This window comes from Saccostrea cucullata, unplaced genomic scaffold, assembly GCF_032062105.1.
Source record: "Saccostrea cucullata isolate Sc308-1 unplaced genomic scaffold, CSIRO_AGI_Scuc_v1 ctg188, whole genome shotgun sequence".
In the NCBI taxonomy this organism is placed as follows: domain Eukaryota; kingdom Metazoa; phylum Mollusca; class Bivalvia; order Ostreida; family Ostreidae; genus Saccostrea; species Saccostrea cuccullata.
The window spans coordinates 105678-116931 of record NW_026926584.1 but is presented as its reverse complement, the minus strand read 5'-3'; the positions used below and the strand labels follow the sequence as shown (position 1 = coordinate 116931).

The window sequence follows — 11254 nt, the reverse complement described above, 5'->3', positions numbered from 1 at the left end:
CATTTGGTCCAAAGGCTAAATTGCATACTGCAAACACCATATAAAGAGGCCGTGGTATTTTTAAGGAATCACTGTCTAGTTAGTGTAGTATCCAGGGCATCAACGATAGTGATAAACATGAGATAATTTGCATAACGGGCGAAGCCCGTTATGAATAAATTATCCCATGTTTTCCACTATCGTTGATGTCCCTGGCATACTATACTAACTAGACAGTGATTTCTTATATTTCCATTTAATAGTGAAATAAAATTGTAGATTTAGCCTTTAAAAATGTAGACTAACAGATTTAAATTACACGATGACTTCCATGCCAATTTCAACAGTCCTCGGCCACCGACGCCAAACACAAAGGCAGCCGCACGAGATTTACATGCATATTTGGCCTCCTTAGCGTAAGCCATTCTAGACAGATGCGCACGAGATTTGCATGCGTATTAGGCCTCCTTAGCTCCTGACCGATCGACCTGCCTAATTTACATTAGAATTATACTCCCCTAACTTTCAAAGAGTTATCACAGAGAAAAAATTAGAAACGGAAATATAACTATTTGAAAACGCGGTTTGTTTGACAGATAACTTGTATTTCATATTGTTGACTGTAAAAGATGAATGTATAACGAACCACAGTAGTCAAAATCATAAATCCAGTATAAAAAGGGAAAGGTGAACAGGGGAAAACAAAATTACAGACCTCTGGGAACATCAGAGGTAAAATTAGATGCCTAGGAGGAGTAAGCATCCCCTGTTGACCGATCCAACCCTTAAGCCCCATGCATTGATCAGGTATGTAAGGGATAAATAACGAGATGGTGTTGAATAGTTTAGAGAAAACATTCTCTCCGAGGGCCGAAGGCCCAAGGAGGGGATGTTTTCTATAAACTATTCAACACTATCGAGTTATTTATCTTACTTTTAAAAATTCCCTACTTTGGACCCCAATGAAACATGTACCCATTCAAATATCCAACTTGTCTAATACAATAGGACGTAGCCCATTTAAATATCCAACTGTGACACAAAACAATAGCCTAATCGAACACCTCTCTTATTCATGGACTAGTGAGCATGAAACTACATGGTGCTGATTTCATTTTAACCCTTTTCATTGTACTGAACAGTCATGAAATCAGACAAAGAATATTTTTAAATCCAGTAAATTAGAGAGGTTCGGATAGTTTTTTTTTTGGATACTTTTGACCTGAAAGCTGAAGAAAACTACAGAATTTTGATAAAAGGTTGGGATTTTGTCATTGCATATCATAATATGATGGTTTGTTGAGAAAAAAGTGTTGGATTCTTTTGGAGTTCCATTTGGACAATACTTGTAGTAGTGCTTAAACAGCTAAAAAGATTGGCGGTGTTATGTTGAACCTGCTTGAAAAAATTCCACATCATGATCTGCAATAAAAATGGTGTCGAAAAATAGATGGACTGTCAAATATCTAAGTTGTTTAGGGAAATACTCCGGAAAAGAATGAAACAGAGATGAATCTCGGATAATCTGAAGGGGTTTACTGATAACGGACCCTGAAATAATATTCAGCAATAAGAAGTGATGTAGTTTAAGATTTAAGGTGAAAATGTATTCATGTGTCAAAAAGTGATGCTTTCAAATTTAATACCGAAAACATTTCTAAAAGTGTGCAAAAGTCGGAGGAATTGTTATTTCTGTGAGCATTTGAAGCGCATTTGAAACAGGATTAATGTGATAAATGTGAAGTAATTACGGTAATTCCGTGTACACTGGAAATTAATTCTAATAGTGTGGCACATTTGGAATAATAATTATTTTTCATATGCATTGGAAATACATTTTAAAGTTCTTTTATCTCTTTTGTTCATTGTTTTATGTTTTCTGCACCTCAGTTGGGTATTTAAATATCCAACTAGTGCTGGTTGAGTCGGTGGAATTACGTAGACTAATAACAATAGGTGACGTCATAGAAGTTTTTTTAAACGGAGGATTCCGTAGTCAAATTTAGTATAAACGCACTAACCAACAGCAAATGGGTGAAATGCAATGAAATAAGATCTTATATGTTGATAGATATCAAGAATATGAAAATGGGTCGGCTATAAAATTATCACAATTATTCCAGCAGATAAATGTTGGAAGACCTGGTCCCAAGAGACTAAATCTAGATATTGTTTATGAGGAGCTCCAGCATCTTTTTATTGAACTTGGACATGCATGAATTACTGATAACCAGTCACAAGATCTGAAAATTAACGACTTACCATTTTTATTGTGGAAGCAGCTGTCTGTAATAGTTGTCTTTATTTCTCTGTTCATTCATTCATTCTTTATTTCCTCCATATGCGTAATTATGGATTTAAATGAAATATAAATAGCAAATACAATTAAATATAAATATAACAAACATATCTAAACAGACATAAACATACAAAAATTAATACAGAAAAACACATTTACAAATCTTGTAAAGGAATGTTCAAAGGGGAAGGGAAAAGAGAGAGGGAAAACAAAGGAAAAACGGTATTGATGACCTATGTACGGCACGCCAAATTCACAAAAATGAGCTAAACATAGTTTCACAGTCAATAAACTAGGTTTTTCGGTTGTAAACTATAGTTTACGGACTGTAAACTATAGTTAACAACGTTAATCTATATTTTACATCTGTAAACCATAGTTAACGCGATAATCTATGTTTCACAACCGTAAGCTATACTTAACACCGAAAACAACTATTTGAGATTGCAAAACATAGATTATCTGGTAAATACAGTTTCACGATTTGTAAACTATAGTTTACAAACCGTTAACTATAGTTAACGATCTGATAAATATAGTTTCACGATTTGTGAAACTATGATTAACACTCTTAACTATAGTTTACGATTGTAAACTATAGTTGTCAAACGTGAATCTATGTTTATCAACAAAATCTATTGTTAACGCTTATTACAGACTGATAAACTTAGATTATCATTCGTAAACTGTAGTTAACAACCGTTAAATATAGTTTTACAGATGAAAACTATACTTAACGAATCGTTAACTATACTTAACGAATCGTTAACTATAGTTTACGGATTGTAAACTATAGTTTACAGTCGATAAACCTAGTTTATCAAATGTGAAACTAGGTTTATCTCATTTTTGTGAATTTGGCGTGCCATACCTATGGGAGTTGGGTGGGCCTAAACAAGGGGTTAAAATTTTATATGGGATTTATACATGTAGTAAATAAGTATATTTCTATAAAAAGAATTTTAACAATAAGAACTATTTTTAATTACCAAAATACTATGCAAAAACATGTTCTGAAACACCTGCATGTTTTAGATTTTGATATTTTACTAGTAATAGACATTAGTGGCAACCTAACAAATTAAAAAAAAGTGATGACTTCAACTTTTCTATATGGTATTTTTAGCTCACTTGAGCCCAAGGCTCAAGTGAGCTTTTCTGATCAAAATTTGTCCGTCGTCTGTCGTCGTTGTCGTCGTTGTAAACTTTTCTTATTTCCATCTTCTTCTCAAGAACCACTGGGCCAATTTCAACCAAACTTGCTACAAAGTATTCTTGGGTAAAGGGGATTCAAGTTTGTTCAAATGAAGGGCCACGCCCTTTTCCAAGGGGAGATAATCATGAATTAGAGAAAAATTAATGGCATTTTTAAAAATCTTCTTCTCAAGAACCACTGGGCCAGGAAAGATGAAACTCAGTAAACTTTCAGTTCTGATCTGAAATGTGCTTTTTCCTAGCCAATTGTTCAGGTGAGCGATGTGGCCCCTGGGCCTCTTGTTCTTATTTGTGAAGCATTATACATGCACTATTATGCTCTGCATATTGAAATTATGTCTATGTTGATTGGATAAGCAGGAGTATATGTTCTGTAATAAATTAAAGGACACTAATAGTCACGTTTAAAGTCAATAATTCACTTTTATGGTCGATAGAATCAGCCACGTAGCATCGTTTTTGAAAGGGGGCAGCCAGAGAAAAATTTTTTTGACTAACCTGAAAAAGTTGCCAAGCAAAAAAAAAAAAAAAAAAAAAAAAAAAAAAAAGGAAAAAAAATAAATTGCCCAAACACGCAAAACAAATTTGGAAATGGGGGTGGGGGGGGGGGGGGGGTAGCGGCCAACTTTTTTTGTCAACTTCTTTCAGCACCAATTTTTTAGCATTCAATACTACATTTTACTGATATCAATTTCCTGTAATATACAGTGCGGGCCAACCAACTTTTCAATTAATTTCGTGCCTGAGAATGACTTTAAAATTAGTAAAACTAATCAATAGTTAAGTCGAATAAATTCAATATTACCTGAAGTTTTTCACTCAAATTATTTGGACCCTTACGGAATTTTTACGGATCGTAATAAAGCACATTGCAGGTATGATGATGCTCACTTCTATGTGGCACCCGATCCCACCTCTAATGTTTAAAAGGTCGGTCCATATTTTCTTTGCTCCCTTTGTATTGTTCCAATGTATTTTTGTGCTTGATTACTTTTTGAACATTATCTTCATATTGAAATTAATGATCATGAAGAAAAAGAAAAAGGAGTTTGAGCAGTTCCTTTCATGCTCGCATTATAAACAGCGTTCTGCGAGAGACATTTCCTAAAATTTTTACATATATATTACTTGTATTCTGATTTCCACCTAGAAATAAAACCACAGGCACTTGTTTCGGAAATAAATTTTTAACCCATAGCCTAGTATTAAAAAACTTCTATGACGTCACCCATTGTTATTAGTCAATTTAGTCTACGTATATTTTACCGACTCAACCAGCACTAGTTGGATATTTAAAGATCCAAGTGGCCACCAGTTGGATATCTTGAATATCCAACTGGCCATCAGTTGGATATTCAAAATATCCAACTGCCTAACTGTTGGATATTTAAATACACAACTGAGGTGCAGAAAACATAAAACAATGAACAAAAAGATAAAAGAACTTTTAAAAAATGTATTTCCAATGCATATGAAAAATAATTATTATTCCAAATGTGCTACACTATTAGAATTAATTTCCAGTGTACACGGAATTACCGTAATTACTTCACATTTATCACGTTAATCCTGTTTCAAATGCGCTCCAAATGCTCACAGAAATAACAATTCCTCCGACTTTTGCACACTTTTAGAAATGTTTTCGGTATTAAATTTGAAAGCATCACTTTTTGACACATGAATACATTTTCACCTTAAATCTTAAACTACATCACTTCTTATTGCTGAATATTATTTCAGGGTCCGTTATCAGTAAACCCCTTCAGATTATCCGAGATTCATCTCTGTTTCATTCTTTTCCGGAGTATTTCCCTAAACAACTTAGATATTTGACAGTCCATCTATTTTTCGACACCATTTTTATTGCAGATCATGATGTGGAATTTTTTCAAGCAGGTTCAACATAACACCGCCAATCTTTTTAGCTGTTTAAGCACTACTACAAGTATTGTCCAAATGGAACTCCAAAAGAATCCAACACTTTTTTCTCAACAAACCATCATTTTATGATATGCAATGACAAAATTCCAACCTTTTATCAAAATTCTGTAGTTTTCTTCAGCTTTCAGGTCAAAAGTATCCAAAAAACTATCCGAACCTCTCTAATTTACTGGATTTAAAAATATTCTTTGTCTGATTTCATGACTGTTCAGTACAATGAAAAGGGTTAAAATGAAATCAGCACCATGTAGTTTCATGCTCACTAGTTCATGAATAAGAGAGTTGTTCGGTTAGGCTATTGTTTCGTGTCAGTTGGATATTTAAATGGGCTACGTCCTATTGTATTAGAGCAAGTTGGATATTTGAATGGGTACATGTTTCACTGGGGTCCAAAGTAGGGAATTTTTCGATAGTGTTGAATAGTTTATAGAAAACATCCCCTCCTCGGGCCTTCGGCCCTCGGAGAGAATGTTTTCTCTAAACTATTCAACACCATCTCGTTATTTATCCTTTACTTGTAAGTACACTATTATACTATGAGTTAAAAATTTATTTCCGTAAAACATAGAGGTTTTTATCAATACTAGTCCAAAAAATCTGACGTTTTTCTGGCTTTTTTACGATTTTGATATTTTCCTGGCATGTAAAATATCAAAATCGTTAAAAAAGCCAGGAAAACGTCAGATTTTTTCGGACTATATCATAATATCAATACATGTGTAAATCAAAAGGAAGAGCGATAACTCTATTTGTTTCGTAGGAACTCACGATGAATATATGTAACACGAAATTGCGAATATGAAAGTGAGTACTTTCCAATTAGTATTATATTAGTGAAATAAAAATACATAGCACATTGGTTCAAAATGTATTCCGCAATCGCATATCGGAAATTGTTGACCGTGTTTGGTTTTAGCATTTGTAGAGAAGGCGGCAGTTACTTTCACTTTCAAATTGAAAATGTGCAAGTGACATGAGTATAAATAACATAAATAACAGCATTTTGTTCCCGAATATTGATATGTACATGAAGTTGCAATGTCAGGAGACGTTTTACCTCAATGCAGCACTTACTGTGAGGCTACCACGCTACAGGACTGATAGCTGTGTGCCAGGTGAGGTAGGCCTACCTTCCATTCTAAGTACTTGTTTCTTACAAGGTACTGTTACTTCTTCTTACCAAGAATAAGTAGGGGATGCCCTGTAAACAAAAAAAGTGCCTATAAACTGGGTCGTGTACTTAAGTACCCAAATGGGTAAAATCCGCAAAAATATTTAGATGACATTGTTGGATTGACCACAGGGACTTGCTCCTGGCGTGTAAAAATATTTATTAAAAAAAAAACGATATACTATAAAACTACTGTGTAGTTTTATAGTACATGTAGTATATCGTTTTTTTTAATAAATATTTTTTACACGCCAGGAGCAAGTCTCTGTGGATTGACTTGTGAGAAACATGATAAACAAGGTACACATGGTACATGTACATTTATTAATAATGCGCTCTCAAGTTAGAGCATAATGAATCTTATTCTAACAAGGAAATCTACAGGTGCACATATTAAAACTTAAAATAAAATATAATTTTTAAGACATGTACTTATTTTTTTAACATATTCATAAAGACATTATTATTTCAGGTAGAATATAAAGTAGTCTAGTGACTGTGTGCATCTTGCCATGCAGGGAGAAAATGTAAACCATTCATAAATTCTCATGACATGGTGACATCTGCATGAAGGTGGTAGTGCAGTTATAGAAAAAAAAAAACAGAGTAATGAAGTCTACCTCCTCCTTAGATGATGAATGCTCCTCAGGAACAGAATCCTCAGATTACTTTATACATTCTAAATTTGATAAAAGATTTCCTACAAAAGCCTCAGGCTGGAAAGTGAACCACCTCTTAGATCTGGGTATTTATTATGATGAAACATCCATGGAGCTTCAGACATTTATGACTATGTTAAAAGAGGGTCTTCCTAAACCCAAATCAACTTGTAGTGACAGAGAAGTTCCTGAAATAAAGAAAAAGATGATACAGCTAACAAAAGACTGGTGGAAATTTTCATTTGATTTCGAGAGTGCGGAGAAGTCATTAGTAGGGAGTGGAGTTAGAGAATCTCTGCAGAAAACCAAGGAAGCTGTAGAGATTTTTGAAGAAGAAAACCACAACATAGTTGAAAGCTTAACAACAACAGAGCAAGAAGATTGGAAAAGGTAACAGTACTGTTTAGTATGAAACCTACCCCAGACTTTTTAATGGGTTAAATTAATTTACAGTTACAGACTATCTAATAATGCTGATACTCAGCAGAAAGATTTGGTTGTCAGAAATGTGTCAAAATGATGCTTTTTATTTATTTCTAGGTGAACATGTTTATGCTTTGTTTATCTTCATGGTGATAAAAGTTCAAACCCTGACCTTCTTTCAGTGTGCAAAATTGATATAATGAAAAGAATGTTTTGAAAATAATTATGTATTTAATACATTTAACGCTGACATTTGAATTATATCTCATTCAGTGTGGCGAGCCTTGTGGTCCATTAGCCTCTTGTTTGTCTTTTCCTTACAGTCTACAAGTGTATTCAGTCTGGAGGATGAATGTTTTAGATTTCTGGAGATATTTTTTCACTCTTCTTACAAGATGGGGCAAAACATATCAGAGAAAAGAAAGATTTACCTCCCTTTTCATGGCTTTCTCCAAAATCTGCTTTCTATATCCTGAGTAAGTACATGTACAAATGTTGTTTTACAGTTTTACTTGTGAAGAAATATTTGAAAACCTGTAAGAATGCATGCTCATACTTTGTAAAGTTTTGTTTCAGACAATCATTTATGACCGATTAGCAAGGGGGTGTCCACACTGTGGCTCGAACCTACAACCCCCAGATTTAAAATACAAAGCTCTACCGACTGAGCTAAGGGGTTAACCCACTAGCTAGTGCCAGTAGGAGCATGGCCTCACTATTTACAACACAAAGCCACTTTTTCAACTCTGTTACACATTCAAGTCCATTATTTTACATTATGTTATACATTTAGCTTTTAATTTTTATTTTTAATTGAAATTTTTTTAGGCCAGGAAAGACGTACTGTGATATGATACAAATCAGGGACACCATGGTCCAGGGTATACCAGATATCCGCTTCCTGACTTTGACTTCATCTCCTTCAGCAAAGAAAAATTTAGAACTCCTATTAGTCACAGAGGTAAGACAAGATTTCCATTACAATTGTGAATTGTGACTGATGTTTGATTGCTTTTTGATACTCAATCTCAGGAGATAATTGGCAAGATTATATAATTTAGTCTTGCTTCTGTCAAGCTGTGGTGTAAGGCTAAGTTCTGGTCAGTACATGTATATCTCCACAATATCTCATTGAAAAAAAATGGTAACCAATTTTTAAACGAGGAGTAATTTAGTTAGTTAGAGTTAATAATTGTACATATATGGCATACAAAATACATTAACACATGCAAGCTATAGATATTTTTTTTTTACTATATGATAATTTCTAACAAAAATCGTAAAAATGTCAAATGCTGATTGGAGTTATTCCTCTTTTTATGTGATCTGATACTTCATAGCTCACAGACGGCTGCATTTATAAGGAAGTTCATGATCTAGAAATAACTATAGCAAAATTTGTTTAGTAGGAACACAGATTTTGCGAATTCATGGATACAGCGGATTTTTTTGGATCCCCAGCTACTGTGAAATCACTAATTTTTCGTGGGGGTTAATTTTTGTTGTTTTTGGGGTATGGAGATACCCACCTTAAAATGTATAATGCATTACTACTTCATATTTTCCAACCACGAAATCAAATCCCCAGACAGCAATATTTTTTCCTCAAATTTCGAAAAATTTGACCCCTCAAAAAATATGTGATTTTACAGTATATGAATTTAGCAAATTCCTTATATGGATATTCGAATTACAGATATACAAAGTAATTTCATAGGTCCCAGTGACTTTGTTATAACCGAGTTTTACTGTACATTAAGCTTACAACAATTTGATCAACAAAATAAACAATTATACATGTACAATGCATTTAGTATGCAGTCTCTGAAGTTTTAGTGATGAAAATATGTAAATTTCTCTTTTAATTTTAGCATCCAATTGTACTATTCTTGGATTTTCAGCTGTATATATATAAAAACAAAGTTGGTGCATGATGCCTCCCTGATCTTTCAGGCCTATAAACCCTATTCTCTTTTAAATGAACAGTCAATGCACTTGATCGAGTTATTTGAATTTGATATTTATAGGTTCAACAGTATGATGCATTTACAGGGGACTTATCTAAATCAGATACCTTTACGGTTGAACATATATCCAAGGCAGTATTAGGTCAACATGGAATTGAACTTTTAATGGAAAGAGAAAGCTCGTTTTTCTTCCCGGCAGGTGTAGTGGGACTTCTGTGTATAGGAACAAAGGTAAGTCTTATGAGGAATGAATTTATAATCTTTTGTCCTCATCCTGGGGCATTCAGCATCAGCTTTATCCTTTCAAGTTTCATTCCAATTGGACATCGTTTGTTTACATGATTCAAACCTTCCGTTTTTGAAGGGAGTTACTTTCCAATGTCACTATGAGAAAGGGAAGACATTTGCCTGATAACAAAACAAAAATGAATTTCAGAGAAAAGTTACTTTTATTTTTGGAATAATTTTACAAAAATATTTATATGTTATTTAGGATGAACTTCTTTCTAAGTGGTGGCAATATGTTAAACATATTTTCTAGGAAAAGGGAAAGGATTTATAACAGATGAATTAAAAAAAACTTTCAAGTAAAAAGATGCAAAAAGGTTTTGTTCCTACAGAACTACAATGTACACTCAGTATACTTAGTCATGAATAAATTAAACAAAAAATTAATAAGTAGCGTGATAGGTTTTTAATTTTTTCTAAAGTTTGTTTTAAATTTTTTTTTACAAATACTTTATTATTTTGTTTTGTAGGTTATTTTCACGTTCCTTCAGATAAGTCAAGGTCATTACCAGATGATCAGGGAAAAGGGAACTGTTGACAAGACAAACAAGGCTACTATATCCTACACAAGACCCTATGATTACATGGAAGCTAATGACCGAGCAGAAATCTTGGAAGTTCTCTTCTGGTTTGGTTACATACAGTCTAGTCCTGATCAGTTCTGCTAGAAATGGGCGTATTTAATATACTTTTATATTGTGTGTATATATAATGATGACAGCTTATTTGTGTAAATATGATATTTTCTTGAATTTTTCATAATTTCATACAGTCAGACACGTCACAGTACAGTATATGTTTTGCTAAATAAATGAGAGAATAATTATCTGTTTGTACATAATGTTACTTTCACATGCATACACATGAGGTTATTTAATTGACCTGCCTGATGTACCAGTATTGTGTTCAAATAACTTACTAGAATTTGATCAAATTTTATGACAAAATTGGGTTTTATTTACTATATTTACCATGTAGTTTGTCTCCAGTGACTTTTAAGAAAATGATAAATGATATCTAATATTTGAAGTAATTTTGGTATCTGACAATTTTTTTTAACAAAAAAAAGAAAAAAAGAATATCAATATGATTTTAAACAAACTAAGTATAGATTAGGATCAAAATATAGTGTTGGTTATGAACATACATGTACTAGTGGGTGATTTTTATACGCCCGTCTTAAGACGGGACGTATTATGTTATAGGCTTCATGTCCGTCCGTCCGTCTGTCCATCTGTCCATTCGTGTCCGGCTCATAACTTGAATACTATTAGACCTAGGATTATCAAACTTTGACAGTTGATACTTCTTG

At 33.3% G+C, this 11254-nt stretch overlaps 1 protein-coding gene across 1 annotated transcript; it reads left to right on the top strand.

The window, feature by feature from the left end:
- Nucleotides 1-7165: 7165 nt before the first annotated feature.
- Nucleotides 7166-11088, top strand: LOC134272136 (uncharacterized). Its single transcript, XM_062754378.1, has 5 exons — nucleotides 7166-7654; nucleotides 8011-8163; nucleotides 8516-8648; nucleotides 9715-9885; nucleotides 10413-11088. Exons 1-5 carry the CDS (start codon nucleotides 7215-7217, stop codon nucleotides 10608-10610), a joined length of 1095 nt encoding a protein of 364 aa, XP_062610362.1. The 5' UTR covers nucleotides 7166-7214; the 3' UTR covers nucleotides 10611-11088.
- Nucleotides 11089-11254: the final 166 nt, after the last annotated feature.

Coding starts and splice junctions, on each gene's coding strand:
- LOC134272136 (XM_062754378.1), top strand. CDS start 7,215: ATGAAGTCTACCTCCTCCTTAGATGATGAATGCTCCTCAGGAACAGAA. Junction 8,649..9,714: donor AACTCCTATTAGTCACAGAG/GTAAGACAAGAT, acceptor TGATATTTATAG/GTTCAACAGTATGATGCATT. Junction 9,886..10,412: donor TTCTGTGTATAGGAACAAAG/GTAAGTCTTATG, acceptor TTTGTTTTGTAG/GTTATTTTCACGTTCCTTCA.